Source organism: Diplotaxodon limnothrissa, linkage group LG14 (genome assembly GCF_057381915.1).
Source record: "Diplotaxodon limnothrissa isolate DT_005_m linkage group LG14, D_limnothrissa_male_GT1.1, whole genome shotgun sequence".
NCBI classification, from domain to species: Eukaryota; Metazoa; Chordata; class Actinopteri; order Cichliformes; family Cichlidae; genus Diplotaxodon; species Diplotaxodon limnothrissa.
Window position 1 is genome coordinate 22,931,919 of NC_140609.1, and position 26,871 is coordinate 22,958,789.

The following is a 26,871-nucleotide window of genomic DNA, read 5'->3' on the forward strand; positions in this document are numbered from 1 at the left end:
TGCTGACCTCAAGCAGCCACATGCAAGCTGAAAAGGGCTTTCGCCATTTTGACATGATAGCTTAACCTGCTGGAAACTGACCTTTATTATTCCAATAGATCTTTTACAGTGGATGACAGGACCACTTCTTTTATAACAGTCCAATGTACCTTAGACACGCTTCCTCTAACGCAAAGGTCAATCCAGACTCCAGTTCGGTACAATTATAGTGCATCTAGAACGGGAACAATCTGCCAATCAACTGATGAGCTTTTTTATTATTAGTTCATGGTTATTGTGAGAGTTTAACAATCAGTTTGTTCTGCTGCTCTCTGTTTTTGTTTTGGAGCTTTAGATCCATTTGTTGGCGAGCATAATAAACCACTGAAGACGAATCTACCGCTCCTTTATAACCACTGTTTACCTTATTCAAGAACTCAAACAGGAGTTAAAATTAAACGTTTTGATAGTAAATCATTAACTTTTGGAAGTAAGTGTGTGATTAATGACAAGCATTACTGGTATACTATTTTATGCTGCAGTGGTAGCATCATAATCTCACAGAGAGGAGGCCCTGGGTCCTTCTGTGTGGAGTTTGCATGTTCCTCTTGTGGCTGTGTGTGTTCTCTCCGAGTACTTCTTCGTCCTTCCAAAGTCCAAATTCATGCATGTTAAGTTAATCGGCTATTCTAAACTGGCCATAGATCTGAAAGGCTTTCTGTCCATTCCTCCTGTGGTAGTGGGGTAACTTGACCAGAGTTTACCCTCTGTTTTTGTTCTGTTTTTGCTGAGAACCCACGGTCCCGAACTGGACAAGCAGTTGAGAAAATGGATGGATAGCTACAGTTTAAATGTTGGGAAACCGGCATTTAGCTGAGGCTGAAGAAGTCACTTGGATGACTGCTAAAATGTTTGAAAATGCTGCGTCCAGATGAACACAATCAACTTTTTGAGGTTTAAACGTTGTTAGTTAAAGTGAGAGAAAATAACAATATCAGTTTACCCGTTTTGTATTAGTGTGATCAGAAAAGTCAAATGTCATACCGCAGACACTACTGGAAAAATATTATTTCAAATTAGCAATGAAGCAGAATTTTAGGAGAACATTGTTTTGGCGCAATTTTGGCAATTGGTCTAAATGGGCAACTGTGATTTAGAAGCGAAAGCCCTCTTCTCTCTGCAGAGTCTGATTGGGAAATTGCTACAAACTGTGCTGCAGTTCTGTCTAAAATTGAGGCGTGTAGCTGAATAGCACACAGATCAGATGACAGGTTGACAGGATGGCCCCGGTGGAAGACAGATCCAGAAGCGAAGGATGCCACTTATGCTTGCACACTCCAGATAAAGTGGACAAAAATGATGCTAAAGTTTACAAAGATATGGTCTGACTCTATATATAACATGCCAACACAGGTTTGCGAGAGGAGAACGATGATTGTCAGTAGAATAGACAGATTTCATTCATAAAGCCACACATAACCACAGGTGAACGGGAAAAAATACATTTTTATAAATATAAGGCTGTATCTTTGATAGCCTTTGATGTGACAGCCTGGAAAATGGTCAGAGATTCATCCACCCCAATGGGTTAACAGCACACACAGGGCCTGTGTTCATCCTGTTGCTTTAGGGCAATGTTCCAATATAATCCACCACGTGAAAATGACTTTAATAACCTTGCTTTCAATCACTCATCTCCCTCTTCCTCTCGCTGGCCCTCATTCTCTTCCTCTTTCTCAGACACACACTATGCAGCGCATGTCACATGTCCTCACTCTGACTGATGGGCGCAACACAAGAAGCATCGATTTTTTATCAACATTTCAACAGGGCAGGCAGGGAGGGCCATGGACTCTATGAGTATCCATCACCGGAAGACACAAAACTAAAGCTCCTTAGGCCCTTCAGCAGGATCAGCACAGATGTGTAGTGTAGCTCACAGTCCTATTTCTCATTCTGCTTCTCTTGCGCTGCTTTGCCTGTTAAATCTTCAAAAACACAATAAAGAAATAAAAGAAATAGCACAATCTTGTGACCATGTTTTGCTTCTAATATTCCAAATTCATCTATGAAACCATCACTTAGATTAGATTATAAGCGTAGTTTGAGAGACAGACACTGGTGAGGTTTCTGAGGTTTCTCAGCAAACAGGATGTTATGAGAGACTCCAACTGGGCTTCGAGCTTTCCTCATGAGACTAAAAGAACTTTGGAAAAGACTACAAAGATAACAACAGTGAAGGGAACATAGAGATCCAGGAAGAAAAGACGTGGAGAGATGTCTAGAGGGAGAAACAGCTCACAAAGTAATTTGTGAGCTTTGGGGTTGAATTGAGTAGGAGCAGAAGGTATCTAACGCAAAGTTTCCATAGACTAGCCTAATAAAACTCCAGGGAGAACAATGCTGCACTCTGCGATAAGTACAGTAGAGTCTGTCGTCACCACCCTCACCAGTAAATGTTGTAGTTCATGCTCTCTGCTTCTCCATCTACTAGAGCTCATAGTCAGTGTTTCTGCTTTTGCTTTGGTATGTAGTGCTTCAGCTGAGGGTCACTTCTGCCTCATTATACGTTTACCTGAACATCACATGGGACACAGAACACTGCGTGGGGACGTGACCACAGCACATCTACACTGTTAACAAATACACAGACACCGAGCTCCATACTGTAAATGAGGCTGAAAATGCTGAATATGTGTCTAAGGTTCCTCGCAAGGGTTGAGCTAAAGCAATGTATGGTTACAATGTAACTTTGAGTCTGCTAGTTACAATCTAACTAGTAGACTCAAAGTGTTTACCACATTAGTTTCTCTTGATGTTGAAGTCTGGTGCTGAAAACACTGCTTAAAGGGGGTTATGAGTGTGTATACACGTGCACTTCTACTTCAGTGTGGGTGAAAGAGAAACAAAAAGGATAGTATGCTTTGTGTCCATGAGGTTTTAAGAAGACCAGTGGATATAGAGCCCTCATGGGAGCCCCAGTTGGTGTGCATATGTGGTTGATAAGGTGAGGGATCCAGGGACACTACTGGACACATGTTTGCAGGAGTGGGCTGTAATCCATGGTCCTTTCCTACAGGACTGCACTCTGTGTAATCTGAGGTAAGGAGATAGCAGAAATACAAGAGGGACAATCTTCGTTGACCCTGAACAGCGAGGGAGCTGGTGATAGCTGGGAGGCAAAGAAGGAGAGGGAAAAAAAGCCATGCAAACACACACACTAACAGACACACACACACTCAATGGGACCCAGAGACCTGTCAACTGATTCAGCACAGAGCGAGTTAATAACACAGTTGGCTGCGCAGTGAAAATAGTCAAGCTGTCTGTACACACTTGATAGACTGCCATACTGGCCTGCAGTCCCAGTTATATATGTGTATTTGTGTTTAATTGTGCCTGTACTTTACAATGATGTCACTGATGCTGAGCTATGAAATGTGTCATTTCACCACTACGTGTACCCTGTCCTCCATCTGATCTTTTCCTTCATTTCCACTTGCGTGATTCTTTCCTCACAGGGTATCTGATGACTGGATTTTATTAAGATGCACAGTACAATACAACAGTCCATTTAAAATCAGCAGATATAACAACAACTAAGTAAACATGAAGAGATTGTTTTATGATATAATCATTAAGGATATTTTTATTCCATTAATGATACCTTTAGTTGTATGCATTTCTGGATTTGTTTTAGGGAATGAACCAAATTAAAATTGTATCTTTAGGCACTTTGTTAGTAGCAGTCTGTCTGGTCCTAAATGAAACATCACTGAAACTATTGAAAGAATCAGGGAGAAAAAGCTGAGGTATCCCATATTACAGATGAACTGGACTGAAAGCAGTGGCAGCAGGTCTGATGGAATGATGAATCCAAATTTGACATTTTTGAATAAAAAATCATAATCATTATGTTAGGAGGATGTCACGAGAGAGGCGTGCCCAGACCTCAACATTATTGAAGCACTGTCAAATCATCTTGAGTGAGTAAAGAACAAAAAAGGCAGCCAACATCCAAAGAAGAGCTTTGAATGACCTTCAAGAATGCTGGAGAACGATTCCTGAAGGCTACTTAATGAAATGACATGAAAGCTAGCCTAAGAGAGTTCAGGCTGTGTTGAACAATACATCTGGTCACTCCAAACTCTGACTTTCAAGCTTGTTATTATTGAATCACTGAAACATAGCAAAATACAAACAATAAGGCATATGAATTTATTTATTTTTTAACAAATTTTCTTTCACAGTGTTATAACTGATGAGGTTTCCTTTTGTCTTCATAACCTGCTATACATGTTGTATGGATTCTGCTTAGAACTGGGAACATCCCCGGTACTAGTCCCTCCCGGGGTTAGTTATCTATTAGTCAAGCAGCATTCCCTTCCGAACAAACACTTGGTAAATAAGTTTACCAAGTGGGTGATCGTGGCTCAAGAGTTGGGAGTTCGCCTTGTAATCGGTTCGAGCCCCGGCTCCGTCAGTCTCGATCGTTGTGTCCTTGGGCAAGACACTTCACCTGTTGCCTACTGGCGGTGGTCAGAGGGCCCGGTGGCGCCAGTGTCCGGCAGCCTCGCCTCTGTCAGTGCACCCCAGGGTGGCTGTGGCTACAATGTAGCTTGCCATCACCAGTGTGGGAATGGGTGGATGACTGTATGTGTAAAGCGCTTTGGGGTCCTTAGGGACTAGTAAATGCGCTATACAAATACAGGCCATTTACCATTTACCATATACCATATGGAGATGAATGACAAAAATAGAACAGTAGGCAATGCCACAGATTTACAGGCTAGTGCACACATATGTGTTACGACACAGTCACAAGTGGAACCAGTGCACATGAACACAACACCAGGCATCTGTGTAGCCAGAGGTGGTGCTCAAGGCAAAGGTGGCAGCTGTCGATGTCTGTGCCATCTGATTGTTATGGCAGAGAGTCTGGCAGCAGCTGGGTCGGCGGTGCTCTGAGGGCTCGCCAAACTCTTCACTGTGAGCCATGATCAGAGGTGAGGCATAATGGAGAGGGACTGGCAGAATGTGGTGTCAAGGGAGAAGAGTTTTGTGTGTGTTATTGTATGCTATTGTATTTATCTATGTGTGTGCATATGGTTTGGCAATGCTAATACAAGTATATGGATGAAAATATGGCACAAGGCACATTGACTAAAGCAGGATGCGACCAGGCAATATTTTGTACTTGTATTGTGATGTGTGTGTCTGTAAAAAACTGTATTTAAAGAATTAAATCTGTTTAATGAATAAAATGCCAAAGGTGCCAAATGTAATCAAGCTCAAAACAATTTATCCGTATTTAGTAAACGACCAAAGGGAGTGTCAGGCTGACCCCAGCTGAGATGAGAGGTGCTTGCTTTTCACCATTACTAATGGATTAAACAAAACAAACAAAAGTGGCTTCCTTCATTATTTTGCTAATGTTGGTCCAGCACAATTTTCTGGAGCTCTGAGCTAGCCTAGGGCTACTGAAAAAAATATAGAAATTGGCCATATTGTTAGGTAAACAGCTGCATTTTTCTTTAAAAAAATGGCCAATCTCAAAAAGTTAACTTTATTTTTAGTTTTTTTGTTTGTTTGTTTTTTAATAATTACAGTAACACTCAATAGTATACAGGTAAAAAAATTTAGTTTATAGCAACACTGCAAGCAAGTACTGAACACTCCCCAAGATGCCTTTCCCCAGGACATCCACTCTCCCATTTTCACTGCACCTTAAGAGATACTGTATCCCTGTTGTTGGCCATTTCTGCTCATAGGTCAGGCTTTCAGTAGGGGAGAGGGCTCACATACAGGGGGATATAGTGAACCTTCATGAAGCTTCCTGCTGCCAGGTGAAAATAAGCATCTGGGGTCTTCATATGCACGAGGGACACAACTTGATACCCTTTAACCTCCAAATGTCAGCAGTTAAGGTTTGCTGTGCTAGAGGAATTGATCCATCTGAAATGCAAGAAAAAGGCAAGTGAAGAAGGGGCCAATGGGGGTTCCTCTACACCACTGTCCTCGTAGACTAAACACAGAAATAAAACAGGAGAGGAGGGAAAAAAACAGCTGCTCGGGTGTGTGAAACTGCCTGGTAGGAACACTGAGCTTTATCTCATCACTAATCTCAGTTGTTCCTTGTGTTTTCCTGAGGTAATAGAGCAAATCCCAAACAAAGTTTCTGTGATGATCCAAAACAACGGCCATTAGCTTCAGCATAGCTGCCATTACTTTGAGCTGCAGAATAATGCATTCTTCTGTGGCCATAAAAACAACAACACTTACATCTATAGTGCAAGGACGTTTTGAATGTGTGGCAAGTGTGACTGGTTGCTTGAAACTTCTTATACAGCATAAATTGGACTCGGATGTTTCTCTGTAATGGCAGCCATTTGTGATCTCCTTTACGCCTTACTAACAGTGGTGAACAGAAAAAGACACAATTTAGTTGTGTGTATATATGTGCATCTGAGGTTACAGATAATAGTGTATATGCTTGTTACTTATTATTTTGTCTTGTTATTTATACAGTTTAAGGTAATATGGGGACGACAAAATAAATTTAAAAATGGTTTATGTTTTAGTTCCAGCTGGTTTCATAATTGTGCATCTCCTTCACAGGCTTCCGCTTAAATTTTACGTTTCAGTTCAGCTTTATTGGCATGAAAGCTTTCAGAAACAATATTGCCAAAGCACAAAAATACAATCTTTCTTTTTGCGTGTGTGCACATTTGAATGGAGTAGTGTGCCGCATATGTCTAGGTCATTTACTGTCTCTGAGGTTGTGTCATGTCGATACATACAAAGCAGCAGAGTGTTCCCCGTCTCCGCCTGACACTTAAGTAGGGATTCTGCATCTGTAATAAACGCTGAGATGAAAAATCCAAGTGCAGGGTAAACTAAGTAAAAAGCTCCAAAATCCAAACCTTTATTCAGAGGAAAGGCAGAGGTCATCCACAGAAAGCCTGGCAGTGAGGTAAATAATCCAAATAGCGAACAGACAAAAAGGCAGAGTCTGTAAAGCAGCCCGCATGGGCCACACAAGAAGAGCATAAACAACACAAGAAATGACAAAAATGAGCAAGAAAATCGGTCAGAAAACAAAGGAAGCTTGGGAGTGTAGACTATATAACATACTATAGTATTTACTATTTGTATATATGTTGGATGAGTAACTAATTGAGTCAAAGCACATTATAATTAAAAGGAATTTAAATGTATTTTACCTGAAATTATAATATATTGTATTTACTGACCTTCCTGATACATACAGTAGAATAACAGGGTAACAATTCAAGTTTTCACAAAGTAGCAGAAATAATTATACTGTAAGTAAATTTAAGTTGTGTATAACTTCAGGGTATTTTACAGGAAACGAGTCACAAATTATATTATAAGTAATTTTAAGTACTGAATAAATCATTTTAAGTATTGCATCATTTGAAACAGTCTGAAACTTCAGGCAATTTACATTAAAGAAGACTGAGTGTTTCATTTGAAGCAGGCTTATATTAAAGGCAGGCTTTTACTGTTGAGCCCATCTGTGGTCATTAGCATGTAATAACTATATGCACTAAAACACTTGCAGTACTCTTTTATGGTCTTACACCGACTGTATTACAGCACAATATTAAGGTTATTCATTATTTAAAAAAACCTGAGGTTCTCCTTTCAATCTCTTTAATTACTTTCCTCATTTATTATATTGTTTGTTTAAATGACAGAGCAACTCCACCTACCCATCTGTGTTTACACAGGAATAGTCTTCAAAGCACTTAGGCACCGTACTCATTGTGTCAAAGCTTCACTACTTTAACATGAAGGTAAATAATACATGCTCAAACAACCGGAAAACATACCAGGATGGATATGTAAGGAAATCTTGACAAAACATAATGTGGCTGATACGAATACACAACTTCACCAATAAACACCTTCAAGTAACTACAATCAGAGAGGCAGTTTATTTTTAAAAAAAAAATCTAAATCTACAGCTATTGAAATTAAAAATGTTTAGTTGTCACAACCACACCTCTGGACATTATACAAGTCCCAGTGTTTAATTAACTACTGGCTTTTATACTCCTTTTAAACATCAAACAGCATGATACCTGTGTGTACTTGGGTGCTGGTGAGACATTTCATTTTTGGTTGATGTCCGAATGAAGACACTTTCCACATGGTACTGTATGCTGGATCAAAACTTGATTGTACTTTTCTGGATTATTGATTCAGAATTAGAATTAGAATCCATTTTATATTCTGATTCTGAATCATGAATGCAGAAAAGTACATTAAAGTTTGAGAAGATCTGCAAAACCACTGTCTACTCCGCCCACTTTCTGTTCGACCCACTGCTGTCTGCTCGGCGCCTCGGGTCAATAAGGTCCCACACCTCCAGACCGACAAACAGCTTCTTCCCCTGGGCCATTCGGACTGTTAACAAACACTATTCCCCCACACCCCACCTCTCACCAGTCTGACCCATGGCCTGAATAACCGTCATCACTCAGGCCACTCACTCATACGAACTCTATTCAGACCAAATCTTTTCTTTGCACTACCACCAAACACTTTTGGTGCTCAGAACAGTCAGAGTACGCCTCTAATAAAATTGCGCTATCATAAATGTGGTATAAATGGTGACCACATGCAGTTTTATGAGGCAGCCAGTTTCCCTAAAATTTCAATATAGAAGGTACTGAGACTCAGGAATGTTTAAACGATAATATTGTTGTGTTGAAGACATGCAGTTACAGAACACACTGTAACTGCAGACCACACTGCTGTAGCCATCTATGCATAAAAAAACATTATCTCTGCATCAGACTAACAAGCAGCTCGATGAGAGGACATCAGAAAAGTTTGCTATCATTGCATTTAGGGAGGGAAGATGCTTCTGTATATGATTCTCTGCATATCTGAGCCAGTATATGCATGGATTTTAACCTGCCATTGATGTTGTGTTTTATTTCACCCTAATCAAAGCACAGCCAACAAAAGCTGTTTTTCCCCTCTAGCTCTCCACAGGAAAAAAGCAGGGCATTTCACAGCATTCATAACTATATTTTAATGAATCGAGCCATAAGCACAATCACTGGCACAAGTTCGTGGACTTCGCATAGTTTTGAAAAAAATGACTGATATTAATTCCTTTTGAGAACGCGGGCATGGTGCTCACGTGCTGGAGGTGTAAAATGGTTTAGAACAGGGAGAATAAATTACTCTAAGTTTGGGGTTGACATCAATCACGAATAATCAAATCATCTCCTCTAATTCTCTTTAAAAGCAGTGCTCTCTCCACCACGCCCTGACTGTAATGGATGAGGAGAGTCAAGATCTGCTGCACAAACACCGCTACTTCTAAGAGGAAATTGATGTCCTTGTCGAAGAGATGCAGCGCCGTGTGGTGCAAATGTGGGACGAATAGAAATAAACAATGAAAAAAATGTCCCTGATTCCTCCCCGGAGAAAATAAAGGCCAAAGTATTAAGTGTTAGTTATTGTAGATTAAACACCTCGCCTAAACAGAGCTACAGCTTAGGTGGGTGACTCATCATGTATGCCTCTGAGTATTTGAACTTAACAATCAGTTGGTTTATGAATTCTACAGGGAGCCAGTATAAATAGACCGTGGCCAAAAAGTGGCATTCTGGACCATTTGCAAGCAATTCAGGAATGTGCTGCTTAAGAAAGTGTAAAGGAAGTAATGTAATTATGAGACGATCCAAAGTTTTTAGCATCAACTGAGCATCAGTACACAATAACATCATATCTATCTGTCTACTCATGTAATCACTACCTCCCTTTTCCAAGATCTCTTAGTAATAGTATTCCAATGACATAATTCACATTTTATATTTAAAGGCATTTAACAATCATTTCTGTGTGATAATTTACTTGCTAAAGGGTCCAATTTTACATATTTCAGATATAAAATAATGCTCACTTGATTCACACGTTATTCCTTGACTTATGTTTCATAACCTAAGTGCAAAATTGATACAGAACATAAAGATCTTTCTGCTGCAGTGACGTGACAGCTAAAACAGAAACGAATGTCAGGGCAGAGCAAGGCGTGAGACCGTGTCAGAACAAGCAATCCATCTCTGATGCAAGGACTTTCATAAGAGGTAGGCTGGCAGTAGATAAGAAGCTGGTTAATGCCATAATCACAAGGGTTATAGATGCTGTTTGGTCTACTGTTTGTTTTATAGGCTGGCACGTGAACAGATGACAACACAAAACAAACAACCAAGGCCCTGATTCCATTTAAGCTTCAGCCAGTATTCTGGCTGAAGCTTAAACCCTACATGGCTCTACATCATCGCATAACTGAAAAGGATAGCAACCCTGTTCGCTCTCACATTCCTCCACCTCAGCGTGTGGCAATGCCCCATTACACATCCTCAAACATCATCCTGCAGCTTGTAATTAGTTTGTTAATAATTCAAGTGTAAATGTTTTTATGTTTGTGTGTAGCTGATAATAGCTAATGTGTGGGCTTTTTTTAGAGTGCATTTAGGGTATGTGTGCATGCACATGACCAAATGGGCAATATTTATTTCAATTTGTTCTTATCTGTGGAGAACACATTAATTCAGGAGGCTGTGTTTTGTGTGTTTGTTGGGATGTGTGTGGTTAAAACTAAAGTATAAGCGCGCTACGTATTCACTGTGACTTTATCAGATTTGGTGAATAATTTATGCGGTAGGCTCAGGAGCAAAATAGTGTGCATAATTGCATAACATCACTCCTATCTGCCATTCCTGCCATTAACTAAATGATTGGTCTCAGCACCTGCCCCGCTAATTAAAACCTTGGAGATTAATCATAAACTTTCCCCCCTCAGTCAGCGCCTGAGGATGGATTTGTATGTGCATGTATGTGGGATTAATTCTGCTCATAATTTCCTCTCTACAGTCCTGGACAAACATTTTCCAATTACATGATTGATGTATGCTATAACAAAGAGCCTTTTTCTTTCTCTGCACATGCGGTATTCTGTAATTAAGCACCGTTTCTTTCTGTTATACCCTCATTACCTTTGTTGGCCTCAGATCGAATCAAAGAAAACTGAGCAGTTTGAGTTGACTCTTGTAACAGGTGGTCGCCGAAAAAGAGGTTTAGCTGAAAATGTACCCTGTGGCTTCAATTCCGTGAGTACACATGTCTGAGTGTCATTAACCTAATGGCTCCCATACTAATTAGAAGCAGAGAGATTAATCATTAAATCTCCTCTTGTGGCTCCTCAGCTGGACATCTTGGTCTCTGCTTTAGCATCCATTCAAGCCAACATTTGCATTTTTCACCACAGAGGAACCAATGCTACAATTCAAATGATATGTCAAAGCACTGCAGGATGCTTCCCTCACAGTTATTTACTCTCCTTCCTTTCGGACACGCTATCTTCTCTGCTCTTCCAGTAACAGTGTGTTAAATGAGTTCATAGATGCCAGCTGAAATCAGAGCATGCGAGGGCAGAATGAACCTGACTGGAAGCAAGGGCACAATGACTCAGCCATGGTGGCTCTAGCAGCCAGCCTTAATAAGTCCCTGTGAGCGTAGATGGGGCTGAACTGAGGGAAGTGACAGTGTGATGCTGCTGACTTGTGGGTATTACCTCAGCAGGGCTAATTACACTATTAGACCCTACCTGTGGGCTTCAATTTTGCTGATCCACCTTACATGCCCCTGGTGTCTGGAGCCACATACAGTGCATAACAGTGGTCACAGATGTGAACAAATACAAGCACACAAACTAGAGCCCACTCTCTCCAGAAAAACAGTAATTTTAATACTGGTACTCCAGCAAATGATTTATTTCTATTGCCAAAATTCAGCACCAAAATAGGAGGCCATGCTTTTTACCAAAGCACGTTTTCCTACACCCAAGTGCTTTGTATCTAATATTCACTGTACACATTGATGAACACATCTGAGATCATGGGGATCTCTCCCAAGACTGGAGATTGCAGCAGCCAAGGATCACACTACCAACCTTTTGATTATGATAATCTACGCTACCTCCTGAGCTACAGCCAACCTGACCCAACCCAACCGCAGTCACAAAAGCCTAGAGAGCAGTTGGCAACCTGGTTGCAAAGAAAATGCTGCATCAAAAACCTCTTTTCAACTGTTTTGGTTACATGAAAAACACCCACTTGTCCACAAACACTTGGTGACTAACCATCAGTGATGGTGAAACTTGAGAAAGTGCAATGCAAAGTGTAAGTTGAGAATGTTGGGGTGGTTGTAGCTCAGGAGGCCATCTACTAATGTGATGGTTGATGGTTCCATCCCTGGCTGCTCTAGTCTGCATGCCAAATATCTTTGGGCAAGATAGTAACCCTAAGTTGCTCTTTGATTGTGGGTGGACGATAGAAAGCTCTTAAGCATAGAAAAAAAGTCTTTATTTGAATGGGTGTGAATAAGACATGTTGTATAAGGTGCTTTGAGTGCTCGAGTAGAAAATATGTAAGTAAGTAGTAAGTAGTATGTATGTAGTTTTTCTCCCCTTCAGAGTAAAACTTCTGCCTTCTGCCACTGAAACCAACATATTCCAATACTTTTATTTTGGAGGTGAATAGTCTTTGTTTCTGCTTTGTGTTGCAAATTTGGGTGTAGTGATGGACGCAGACCTAAACTTAGAAAAACACATTAAGACAATAACAAAATCAGCTTACTATCACCTCAAGAATATTTCAAGGATAAAAGATCTGATGTCTCAACAGGACCTGGAAAAACTAGTCCATGCATTCATCTTTAGTAGGCTTGATTACTGTAACAGCATCTTTACAGGTCTACCTAAAAAGTCAGTCAGACAACTACAGCTCATTCAGAACTCTGCTGCTCGAGTCCTCACTAAGACCAGAAAAGTGGACCACATCAGTCCAGCTCTGAGGTCTTTACACTGGCTGCCTGTCCGTCAGAGGATAGACTTTAAAGTTCTGATGCTGGTCTATAAAGCTCTGAATGGTTTAGGACCAAAATACATCAATGACCTCCTGACCCAGTATGAACCTTCCAGATCTCTCAGGTCATCTTGATCCGGTCTTTTATCAGTTCCCAGAGTCAGAACCAGACACGGAGAAGATGCATTCAGCTTTTATGCTCCTTATATCTGGAACAAACTCCCAGAAAGCCTCAGATCAGCTGAAACACTCAGTTTATTTAAATCCAGGTTGAAGCTTCACCTGTTCTCAGCTGCATTTGAATAAAGCACCAAATCCACACTGTTTTACTGTTAAGCTTAAATTTCAAAACTTACATCTTAACTAATGATTTTATCTACTGTTCCTTTCCATTTTAAATCATGCTTTTTATTTGTTTTTGTTTTTTTAATGTCTCTATAAAGCACTTTGAATCATGCTGTTGAATTGTGCTATATAAATAAACTTGCCTTGCCTTTTCCACAGTTTGACATCTGCTTAATAAGTAGCTGGTGAGTGTTAGTAGGCAAGTCTCTATACAAAGTACGGGCAACCATAGAAACCAAAGCAATCACAAGGAGGTTTTTGTTGCAGCATCATCTTTGACACCCAGCGACAACAAGCAACATCCTGCATGTTGGGTAAATACACATTTTTCCCTAGCAACCAGTGGTTACCACGGGTCTCTAGACCTACATGACTGAGCCCATATAGGATGCGGTATTCCTTATTAAACATTTAATGATGACAGCACATTTTGTATTCAATACATTTATCTCACAACAAACTATTCCTCACTAAGAGCTCGCATGATGCCAGCCTGCCAGGTAGATGGTGCAGGGTCAGACTCTGCTGCTGGGAAAGAAAAACCAATTGAATTTACCCCACCGAGAATCCTCTATCGTGTTCTCCCACTGACTTCGGAAAAGAGAGCAAAGAAGCAGACAAAGATTCGATTTGAGTTCTTCCTGTGGAGATACTCCTGTTGCTGCCCCCTCAGTAGTCCGGGATGCTCTGTAAGTGTTTTAGGAGTAATGTAAAAAATCTGAACATTTTATGTTCAACACTCCTCAGACTGGATCTCATGCATTAACTGTGAGGACAGCAGCAACTTTAGGGCAGCATATGTGAGTATTTCGTTATTACTATCTATGAAGTTTCATTTTCTCTGATAATGACATTAAGTTGTCTTAATAATGATTCAAATTTGATTGAAGATTATTTACATAAATCAGTTGATTGTCAGCTAAACAAGAATTCCAGCTGTCTTCTTAAGAGTTTAATTGAAAACATTGTTTTATTTAATGCTTGGAACTGAGAAACTTCAGTAACAAACGCACATAGAAAAATGTTTGCTATTATCTGATTATCTGGCAAAGCAGATCTATGAGTACCAAGCTAGAAGTAGAGCCATTACACCATTTTATGGATTTTAAAAACTGCTGGTATTTTTGTTACTGGTGTGCTTTGCACTGACAGACGATAACATTTAAAAACACTCACTCAAATGGATCGTTTTTTCCCCTATACGTACATATCCATATGTTATTTAGATGTTTTGAATAAGCTAAACTGAAAGCAAATCTTAATGAGAATGTGCTAAGCATGTTTAATACCTGGGTTAACCGCAGTACTAAACTGCTGCCTCTCGAAGCATCAAATTAATAACTTTCAGGCATCTGTTAAAGTTGCCGTTTGGTCTTTCCCTCTGGACATGTACAACTGGGAGGAGACCACCAGACACATACAAAATGCATGAGGGATTACATATCCCAGCTGATCACTGATGACTTGGGGATCATTGGGACAGCTGAAGGAAGATGGTGGGGAACATTGTCGTCGTTCTCTCTTTTTCTTTCTATTGCACTTTGACAAAATAATAACAAATGTGCGAATAAAGCCAACAAAACAGATATCTTGCCTCTTGAGTTATCCTCGAGAACATATATAATAAGAAACCGATGATTCAATTAAATGTCAGGGAGTGAGATATCTATTTTTCATACATCCCCCTGCCAGCCATTGCATAACATAGTCAATAAACAGCTTGAACAGCTGTTTATTGACTAGCTATGCAATCCCTGAAATTACCTTCAAAGACAATCAATTATACAAATTGCTTACTGGTTTTGCAGTGCAATAACACAAAGTTAAAATACACTATATGGAAAAAAGTACTGGGCTCCCTATATATAATAAGATAAGATAAGATAACATTTATTAGTCCCACACGTAAAAAATTTGTTTTGTTACAGCAGAACGTGATCAGTGCATAGTTACATAGCAAAAATTAGAAAAACACTGGAATAGGATAAGATGATAGGAATAAGATACTGTACTCAATAGAATATAATAAAATTAAATAGTATATACAATAGAATAAAAATAGAATGCAAATGCTATATGCAACTGAGTAAAATATAAGGTTGTCAGAAAAAGAGTATTGCACTTAGTGTTATTGCTATTGCACATGTGTGGATGTGGATGTGTGTGTTTGGTCAGTTGCAAAGTCTTTGTTGTAGAGTCTGACAGCAGTGGAGAGGAAAGACCTGCAAAATCTCTCTGTCCCACATCGTGAGCCTGGCACTGAAGGAGCCGCTCAGTGCTGAGAGTCTCCTGCATGGGGTGGGAGATGTTGTCCAGAAGGGATGATAGCTTAGCCACCATTCTCCTGTCTCTCACCACCTCCACTGGGTGCAGTGGGCATCCTAGAACAGAGATGGTCCTCCGGATCAGCCTGTTCAGTCTCTTCCTGTCCCCAGCAGAGATGCTGCCACCTCAGAAAACCACATCATAAAAGAGTACAGTGTACATATAGTACTCCTGTAGTACACCTACAGGAACTGCTCAAGCATGGAAACTAATGCCATGAAGCTCCCAGCGCAGTGTTTGTGCTGATATTAATGCCAGAGAAGCAGTTAGATCCAGCAGATCGTCAGCTACTTTTACATACAATGCAATGGTTGCAATGGTGGCATGTTATTATACCATGCTCAGTGTCAGTGAGCACTTTATAATGACCTACTGTTTCAAAAATGTTTGTAAAGAGCATCTATATAGCTAGATGCTCTTCATTTCATACACCTGTAGCAATGGCTCTGAAAATACCTTAAGTGTGGCTTAATACTTTTTTTCATATAATGCAAAGTGACTTAATAAAATAAAGCACCAATAAAAAAAAGTGAGCATATATAAAAAATACTGTTTATGTCGCATGTTCATGTATGAGGAGCGGATAATTTGCTTTCATATTCTCCTATTAAACCAGCCAGAATGGAGAGTCTCTGCAGGGCAAGACAATGTTGGTAGTGTTGTTGAATATTGCTCTAATTGTAGCGAAATCCACGTGAAAGACAGAGCTACTAAAACCCGTTTTTAATCATTTAGAGCTGTTTCACATTATGTTCTCGGGGCTGCTGTAAGGTTGGTTTATGTGCGACACGACCTTATGCACAGGAAGTGTGTTTGCCTCTTCCTGGTGAGATTACTGCCTCTAATCGTGTAACGGTTTTGCTCTGTGATGGTGACAGACCACAACAAAGACATCCTGGCCCTGAACTGTGAGGACTAGTTCTTAGTGCTGGGAAATCCTGATTGGTTTTTGAACTAGAAGAAAAGATTCTGAAGAACCACTGATGGTAGGCCAAGCCAGGGAGATACAGGATGGTCTTTAAAATGGTATAGCCAATGATATTATCATAGAAGATGTGTAGAAGTGTGTCAAGCCATTCCTTTGGATTTCAGATAAGCGCTATGCACTGTAATGCTTAATTTATGGTACCTTGGTTGTGTCTGTTCGTGGAGGTATTTTCCTGAGGAGAACCTTTTGGGGCAAGTGGTCAGCTGCCACTAAAGTTCTCCATCAAAATATTCCAAAATCACAACTGCACAGTGCTCGCCATGCATTGGTGAAAGGCTGAGATTTGCCCAAAAAAAAGAAAAGAAAAAGAAAGCACAGACAGTGACTACAGTGGACACTCTTTTTTCACTTGGTTTCACTTCAGCTCTTTAGATGTAAGAACTTCTGTCTCAGCTGGCTGATGGACCAACAACAGCAGAAGAAAGAGTAGCTTGTAGACAAATTGTACCACATATTTTTGGCTCTGCCCCCAATCTAACAACAGACACTCTCTGCAGGTAGAAAGGCAGTGCAAAGCTGCCCATGGACTGCCAACAGACTGCCCACATGACACCACTGCTGAACCATAATTTCCCCATTAGTCCTACCTGGGTAGTAGATAATAGAGACAGCATTAAAAGACCTTTCTCATTTCAAGACACAAAGAGACTTCAGCTTATTTCAGTAAGTTCCTTTTCATTTGATCAGTTTTGTCATTTTGATTTCATTCATCTTAACTTATGCTCAAAAAGAGCACTGTCCATGAGCTAAGCCTTATGTTGATGTATGCAGTCATTATTCATGGGTTATATTGAGGCATTGATTAAATTTCTTTATAAACCCAGCTAGATGTTTAGGGACTTTGTTGAAATTGAAGTTGCACTGGTCCTGAATAGCTCAGCTCTTCTTTTTTTTCTACATTTTAAATCTCAGTATTACAAAAAGAAGACACCAGCTCATAACAGCAATGTGTGTTTAGAAGATGACTGTCTGGAAATAAGCACAAGTACCAAGTTATTAGCTGAACAGAATTACACAGGAGACACTTTTTCACTTAACTAATGGCTGAATACCACCCACAGCAACAAGCTGCACCATATGGTAGTGAACCAGCATTTTTAGGCAGTGTTTGCAGTTTGTCTTCTTGTTTTCTCATTTTGTTCTTTTATAATTGTATTTTGGCGATTGATTTCACCTCTTTTATTTCTTTTATTTGGTTAAGGCTTCACTTGTCATTACTTTCATTTTTTTTAAAAGGAACAATGAAGGAAAATCAATTTGTACTTTCCCAGGCTGATATCGCAACTCCACTGCAACTTAAACATTGTTTATCCCATAATTCGTTCCCCACCACAAGGCAGCAATAAAAATGCCAGAAGACATGTTTCCTTATCAAAATTGAAGTAAATAGACTTACTTTGCATCACATGGTTTAATTAATATACAAACAAAAGTAGATCCTAATCCCTGGATTTGCTAAGAACATGGCAGACACAAAGAGAAGTTCCTCAGTTCACCTACACTGAGCTTGCTGCTGGCTGCTAGCTGGTCCTGGTGGTAATGTGTGAGGGACAGGAGGTTGTTTTTGGCACTCACACATTCAGAGAAGGCCAGACAGTGACATTATGCCAGCCAGGCAGGACTCTAGGGACGGCCATGTTAAATACCATCTCCTGCAGCTCAAATGGCAGAGTTGTAGTGGTGTTTTGGGTTATGTGTTTGTTTGTGTGTCTCTGTGGGTTGTGAAACGTGTATATGTGGCTGTGTGTTTGTACTTTTGCATATCTATGCCTTGTACTGGAATAAACTAGCAATGAATGGGGTTCTGTGCAAAGATGACATTAGAAGAAATGTACAAAAACAGGCCAAGCACCTAATTATCCATCAACGATGCAACATTGAGATAAATATAAACCACCACTGCTGTGGAGCTGGTACAATCAGGTGGAGGGTGGTAGGGAAAACTGGGAGAAAGAAAAGGCATGCGGCTGCAAGCTACTTCTCAGATGATATTCACAAACAAGGAATGATTTGTTCTTGGTTGTGTTGATAGAGTAAACTCTGAAACTCTGCTGTTTTCAAAATACAGAAAATGGTTTGGGGCATTATGTGACAATCCAGCAAAAAATTCTGCAAACAGCAGATGTGCTGTGACAGAGCTACTGTATGAGACAGAACAGACAGGGTAGAAAAACAGTGAGTGATACATAAATGCCTTGTTCAAAAATAAGAGATGGTGATAGCGCTCAAAAATGACAGTTTGAACTGATTCCATTTCGTCAAGGTTCAAAATACTGGAAAGATAAAAAGACTTTTACACACAAGAGAAGTAAAGGGAAAAGACAAAAGATCAAGAAAGGATGTGCATTTATCAGCCATGAGCTTTTTTCTTTTTTTTTTTCTTCTGAACAATTAGAATTGCATTTGTACATCATCTAAAGAGGCACTCTTATTTTTAATGCACCCTTTGGATTTATTTGTTTTTTTTAATAGTCTTAATATAACCACATGGCCATTTGTACACAGCTTCTGTGCTATTAACTTGCACCCTTCTAACCTGCACACAGATCTCACTTTCAAGTGTTCTTGTTAAAAGAACAGTTGAAAGCTGACCACTGAGAAATCACAGCAGGGAACAGTTTGGGAGGCGCAGAATCAATGTCATTCTGAATCTCTATCTCAGTTTCACTATTAATACTATTAATTTCTATATGTAGTGCACACACACACACAACCCCGTTCAGCTATCTTAGTGAGGACCTTCATTGACATAATGCTTTCCCTAGCTCCTTACCCTAACTCTAACTGTTAAAAATGAATGCCTAACCCTAACCCTTACCCTAAACCTAACCATAACCTAATTGTAACCTTGACACTAAAACCACATTTTGATCCTCAGAAAAGGCCTTTAAATGCCTTCAAATTTGTGAGGACCGGGTTGTGTGTCCTCACAAGTGACTGTTGGTTCTCACAAAGATAGCTAGACAGGAACACACACACACACACACACACGAACAAGCGTTTCCAACCTTAGACAAGGGTTCTATACATAAATGAAGAGACAGTCAATCACACTTTTGGTAGACGGGGAGCAAGTGACAGGGAGTCAGAGAGCTGCTGACTGTAGGAGAATAATAACAAGATGGACCAACCTCCATCGGTTACCAGCATACTCTAGCAGTTTATGTGACTTTTGAAGCAGACTCTCCAGTGAAAAATCTAGTCTTGGTCCACCGATCAGCCACTATTTCCAGAACCACAGTACTGCAGTGGTTTTGCTAGATTTTAGCAATTGCTTTAAAATGTTTGTTCAACAGTCCCAACAGTCACAGTCAAAATAGTTGCAGAGTTGCAAGTGCCGCTTACAACAGTGAAAAAAGGGCAAGATTAGGATAAGAGTCAGATTTTTGCTATGCTCAGATTACTTTTATAGTTAAATATTTAAAAGAGCTGCAATAAACAGAGAGGTAATCAATGTATCTGATAGGTCAGCTGACACGCGTCTAATTATGCACCTTAAATTTCGTTTAATATGCAGGTGGAAGGGTGGGTATGTGCAGAGTTAGAATAATAGGTTTGTTTTGGGTCTAAGCTTGCTTTAGTGGCTAATTGCTTAAAGCTATACTGTATCACTGTACACAGCATACACAGTAAACAACAGCAAACAGTAAACAGTATATAGTATTAAGTTTGTACCAGACAGATACTCTTAAACTATAATGTTGTCATGAAAGTCTATGGTGCATTAACTGTTGTGTGGCTGACTGTAAAACAACTATAGATTATAGACTGTAGTTCTGTAGTATCTTACAGACAATTAGGACTGTGTCACATTCACACATTAATTTTGTAGCCTGTTGATACCTCAGGCCATGTGTTACAGACATGTGAGGAAACATGGCTACTTTTCAACATTTGTGATTGAATTCCTCCAGCCAGTTTTATCGAGACTGTGGAGACTGCAAAGATTAGGATATCCAGCTATCTGAGCTGACAGCTCTGAAGCAACAAAATGTCAATTCCCACTCAACAATTAAAAGCTTAAATGCACTCATTCACTGATATTTCAAGTAGAATGAAAAGCATGCACTGTATAGAGTGGAAGCCATTATGTTTTGCAATTTACCTATTCGAAAGGAGAGCGGGCCACCAAAGGTGCTTCTCACCCACATGGCTAAGAAGAGCAGAAGCGCCCAGGCTGTGAGCATCTTCTATGACTCCTCATGGGTCCTGCCCCGGGGGTGCCCCTGTCACAGCCACCTGAAGAATATACAAAGAAGAGAACACCATTTATACATCAGCAGGCATCAAGTTGGACACGCACACAAGCCACATCTGTGCAGAATAGTGATAAGCCTTCGGATATACAGTGCCTCATCTCTGTTTTGCTCATGCCATCTCTCATTGCATGCTAGGAATCTATTAGTGTCAGTGCGATGACATGATTCACAAATGTAAACCATTAATGCGTTTGACGGTATTTTTAACCCTATTTTACCTCATCACACCTTCTTAAAGTGATTCTCAGATGTTCACTCTTCATCAAGGTCTGACGTTATTCAAGCTGACATTTACGAAGCTTAAAGGAGTGGGTGGTTCTGGTACGCAGCGATAGAGGATGGCGTCTTCTCTTTGACAGTGTTTTATGTTCCAGATCAGAAAGAGACTTTCTGTTTTTTTTAAAGGGGGATCTAGGGTGGGGGGATGGGGGTCAGGGACAAAGTCACTGCAACCACAGTGACTGTTTTCTGTTATAAAGTACACTACAGCTGCGTAAAATACTTTATTTTCAACAAAAAACAAGCAAAGTTTCTTTCGGCTCATCCTACCAAACAGAGTAAGCCAGTTAGGTGCGTGGAGGGCAAAGCATCCAAATGTCAGACAGCATGAAGATGGCAGACAGCAAGGCTATTGCAGCTGGACTGGAAAGAGTAAGGTCCTCTATATTTATGCAGGCACAAAGCCAGTAGAGGTGCAAATGTAGCCACAATATCATTTTCAAAGGGAGGAAGCTGACAGTCCTGCGTTTGCACCTGTGTGATTATTCTGGATGCAGGAAGACACTCTTTGGACTACAGGACGTGCTTATCTAGAGTGTCTCAGCTGGGTAACTGGACCAGAGATGGACAACATTTAAAGAGGGAGATTTGAAGACTGAGTCAGTGTCATGCAAATCTTAGTATCGGTTCATTTCAAAGTTGTTTCATTTAATCTACACACTTTCTCGCAGATTTTAGTGTTTGCTGCTATGTGTAGCATGTTTTTGGTTAATATGCCATTTCTTAGCCAAGGCCAGAAAAGTAGCATGTGAGTATAAAACCAGATAAATAAATGAGTCACAATGCAAGTCTTACCATGGCATGAAACTTTCTTAATGTGTTTGTTTTTTTAATTTGTTTTACAGTACTGTAATTGGGTTAAAGTTGACTGGAATTAGCATTCCAACACGTTCTATTGATGAGCCATCAAGTCTGACAGGCAGGTTAATAAATATTACTTTCACATATGTGTTATGTGATATTTTCACGTGTTACAACCTGACATGGCTTCCAGTGACAGCATGGACAGCATTGCTCAGCAACAATAAAAATATCGCAGGTTTACATACGCCCTCAACACATTCCTTTTCTCATTCTCGTGACGCATTCAGGGTGCAGATGTAACTGAAGTTGCAGTTGTGGTACTTTGGCATTTCTTTAAATGGCAGGTTATTTTAAATTCAGCTTTTAAAATAACGCAACAAGTATCACCAAACACACAACTTGTTTCTGCACAGTTTGTCACACAGTTTGTCTGCTAGTTAAATGTACATTTGCTGTATTTCCCGAGAGAGAAAAAAAAAGTTAATGAATGCCATCTCAGAGATAAAGATGTAAGAGAGAGAGAACAGAGAGGAACGATCAGAGATTATCGACAAAGACAAGGACTCCAGCATGTAATGTCCTAATTCACTTTCAACTTTTTAAATTAGATCTTTAATCTGTGCATGATGTGCTGCTGAATTAGGTTTTTTGTGAAATGTCATGCAAAAGAAACTTAAGTTTACTAATTATGCAGTGGATTTAAAAGTTCCATGAAAATACTGTACTAGGCAGTTTGGTACACTTTAGTGCAGGTTAAGCTGGTCAATATGCAGTACTGTGGTAAAGGTCGCAGTGATGTTCACGGTTTATGTTAGGTTACAACCAGGGTAATAACATCAGTTTACCAAAAAATATACAGATCAGATTCACTCACTGAATTTCACCTCTTACTCTTGCTTTATACAGTCTAGGGTTGGAAACCTGCCCCATAGCTTATGAAACATCTGCTCAAACTCTGAGCATCTCACAGCAGCAGCATCACAGGTCAGCTGATCACAGCCTGAACACAAACTCACAAAATAAGTTTTTGTGTGAATTAATTGAAGTAATTCTTCTCCCCACGGTGCGCTGCTACACCTTAGCATTCCCCACCTGCCAAATCAGGCTTTAATAAGCCCTCACTGTACTGTACATGTTGTTTCTGAACTCACTAACTAGAAGGAAAAGAAAGGTAAAGGAAAGTGAAGCAAAGTCCTTTTAGGAACAGAGCAGACACACAGATGATTATTTTGCAGATGTTTCTGGAAATGTATGGATTAGTGAACAATATAAGCAAAAGGAAAAAAGAATAATTCCCCATTAACTGCACTGGTCATTACATGAGGTTTATCTGGATCTGCATGTAGTGTTCATATTACCAATATAAACCTTAAGCAGCTCACCGCCTAAGATGGCAATAAGACCGTCCCTCTCTGTTCTCGCACTACCTTACTGTTATTGCTCAGGAGCCCAGAGGAACAGCTGGATAGGACTGTCAACACATCAAGATCATTTCACAGACTTTTTCTAGGAAAACTATGCAAATAACAGCTGTCGAAGGTCTTCCCTTGAGGTGTTCAGCAGAGAAGAAAAAGAGAAAAACAGCACTGAATGACGCCCATTCCAAAATTAATTGAGTACTGAATATTCCTTGCAGCTTATATCATTATGCACACAGGGGGATTACGGCGCTTTATTGTTCAATTAGACTGACTTTACAGCAGCATGTTTTCAACAATGTAAAATACGTTCATCCAGCTAACACCTGATAACCCAGTGTAGAACGGGGAAGACTGAACAGGAAGTGAAAGATTTTTTTTAACTACCAAGATTCCCGACACAAACAACAGCACTGTGCTAGTTAACAATATAAAGCTTAACTGCTTCTTCCAACAGGGTGCCATTTATTTGACTGCATATGAGAATATCAGAAGTGAGACATTAAATTAAAAACACAATGCTGAGTCCCTTGATACTAAATATGGCCAATCAATGTCAATGATAGCTTAGATATGTTGCAGAAGCCTTCGCAGGCTAAATCACCGCTGAGTAGAGACAAAAGCTTTGGCAGGCTTTAGAGTGAAAGTCAATGCAATCTGTAACACTAATGGCTTTTCAGTGAGAGAAGCTCATTCATTTTAGCATTCAACACAAATTCCAATACGTTCGATACAGGGGTAAAATGAAAACTGAGCTGAATGATTGCCCTCATTTTTAACACACCCAAACCTATGATATCAATTTCAGTTCAGCTTCTCTTTTCAGAAACACAAACACAGACTGATATATCTTTACTACCGCAGGGCTTCTGTACTGAAGCCAAAGTGGCTAAATTGCATGCTGGCTCTTTAGGTTGTGCTTGGGATAAAATGACTTTGAAAAAATATAATTCTATTAAGAAAAATATACAGTAAAAAGAACAGGAGCTGAAGCGGTTCAGGAGACACAGGTATATAATGCTCCTTGATACACTCACTGCTCCAAGCATTCTTCTGTTTACTCACCACCAAAAATGGGCAGTAACACGTTACTGTAATCCGATTCCTTTTTTCAAGTAATGAGTAATTAGATTACTCAGCGTGCTTACGAGAACGTAACAGTAATCATTACTGTTACGTTCTCGTAAGCACGCTGCGTTACTAAACCGTGAATTTGTTTATGATAGTGTGTCATGACAATGACGTAGAAGCATGCGACGTCTGTGCCGTGGTAGCAACAGGCTTGTGTAGATCAATAATAGAGGGCGGGAAAAAGTATGACCGTGCAGCGTTTTAAGCTTGGAAGTACTGACATTACTTTGAGTTTGAATCTGTAGAAATCTTCTGGTGTACACTCTCCATTGGAAGAAAACTTGTTTCTACAGTGAAAATTTAACTTCAAATTAGGCAAACCTCCACCTCCACTCCTGCTAAACAGGTGAAAATAGATTTAAGAGCGACGGGACTTAGTGCTGTTGAATCTTTGATTTTATTTCTTTTTTGCTGTTATTTAATCGCATCTATTTGAAATAGGGAGTGTAAACACAAAAAATTATTTTATATGCTGGAATATGCAGAAAATAGGTTTAAAGGTTAAACAAATGTCTTCAAGTCAGACACTGTTGCACATAATTTAATTTTTGCTTGATGCATAAAGTTAAAGACTAAAACTAATAAAACAAATTTTAAAAAGAGACTTTTTCATGTGTTTCAATTTTATATGATGGATTATGCAGAAAAAATAGAATTGGGCTGAAAGGTCTATTGCTTTATTATGTGTTCAGGTTGTGTATCATATTTTTTTAAAAGTAACTAAGTAATTTATTACTTTTGAAAATAAGTAATCAGTAAAGTAACAGGATTACTTTCTTGGAGAAATAATTAGTAACTAATTACTATTTTCAAGTAACTTGACCAACACTGCTCACCACCTTCAAGTCAAATTTTCTTTTTCATTCTTTTCTTTTACTTATTCATTTATTTTTTTGCTTTTTTTATCTTACCTTAGGTTTCTTAGGTTAAGGTATTCTGTTAAGACATAAATCTACAACACTGTAGGCTGTTCACATAAGAAAATTTAAAAAATAGACAAAGCAAAAGACTTGAAGCCCAAACACAGGAGAATTAACCTAATGAAGTCACTGAGCACAATAAGTGGTTTGAACAGCAGTACCTTTCACACCAATATATAATCAACTGAAACTTTGTTACCGTAGGTACACCTGTTCAACTGCTTGTTACATAAATATCTAATCAGCCAATCAGATGGTAGAAATTCAATGTAGGCATATACAGTGGGGCAAAAAAGTATTTAGTCAGCTACCGATTGTGCAAGTTCCCCCACCTAAAATGATGACAGAGGTCAGTAATTTGCAACAGAGGTACACTTCAACTGTGAGAGACAGAATGTGGGGAAAAAATCCATGAATTCACATGGTAGGATTTGTAAAGAATTTATTTGTAAATCAGGGTGGAAAATAAGTATTTGGTCAATAACAAAAATACAACTCAATACTTTGTAACATAACCTTTGTTGGCAATAACAGAGGTCAAACGTTTACTATAGGTCTTTACCAGGTTTGCACACACAGTAGCTGGTATTTTGGCCCATTCCTCCATGCAGATCTTCTCGAGAGCAGTGATGTTTTGGGGCTGTCGCCGAGCAACACGGACTTTCAACTCCCGCCACAGATTTTCTATGGGGTTGAGGTCTGGAGACTGGCTAGGCCACTCCAGGACTTTCAAATGCTTCTTATGGAGCCACTCCTTTGTTGCCCGGGCGGTGTGTTTTGGATAATTGTCATGTTGGAAGACCCAGCCTCGTTTCATCTTCAAAGTTCTCACTGATGGAAGGAGGTTTTGGCTCAAAATCTCACGATACATGGCCCCATTCATTCTGTCCTTAACACGGATCAGTCGTCCTGTCCCCTTGGCAGAAAAACAGCCCCATAGCATGATGTTTCCACCCCCATGCTTCACAGTAGGTATGGTGTTCTTGGGATGCAACTCAGTATTCTTCTTCCTCCAAACACGACGAGTTGACTTTATACCAAAAAGTTCTACTTTGGTTTCATCTGACCACATGACATTCTCCCAATCCTCTGCTGTATCATCCATGTGCTCTCTGGCAAACTTCAGACGGGCCTGGACATGCACTGGCTTCAGCAGCGGAACACGTCTGGCACTGCGGGATTTGATTCCCTGCCGTTGTAGTGTGTTACTGATGGTGACCTTTGTTACTTTGGTCCCAGCTCTCTGCAGGTCATTCACCAGGTCCCCCCGTGTGGTTCTGGGATCTTTGCTCACCGTTCTCATGATCATTTTGACCCCACGGGATGAGATCTTGCGTGGAGCCCCAGATCGTGGGAGATTATCAGTGGTCTTGTATGTCTTCCATTTTCTGATGATTGCTCCCACAGTTGATTTTTTCACACCAAGCTGCTTGCCTATTGTAGATTCACTCTTCCCAGTCTGGTGCAGGTCTACAATACTTTTCCTGGTGTCCTTCGAAAGCTCTTTGGTCT

The 26,871-nt window shown here is 39.9% G+C and overlaps 1 protein-coding gene across 1 annotated transcript in view; it reads right to left on the bottom strand.

Moving 5' to 3' along the window:
• Positions 1 to 26,871, bottom strand: part of grik4 (glutamate receptor, ionotropic, kainate 4) — a 270,949-nt gene that overhangs the window by 168,931 nt on the left and 75,147 nt on the right. The window contains exon 2 of the mRNA XM_085371274.1: positions 20,654 to 20,787. Within this exon, the coding sequence (XP_085227400.1) occupies positions 20,654 to 20,735 (82 nt within the window). The 5' untranslated portion in view covers positions 20,736 to 20,787. The remainder of the gene's footprint in view (positions 1 to 20,653; positions 20,788 to 26,871) is intronic.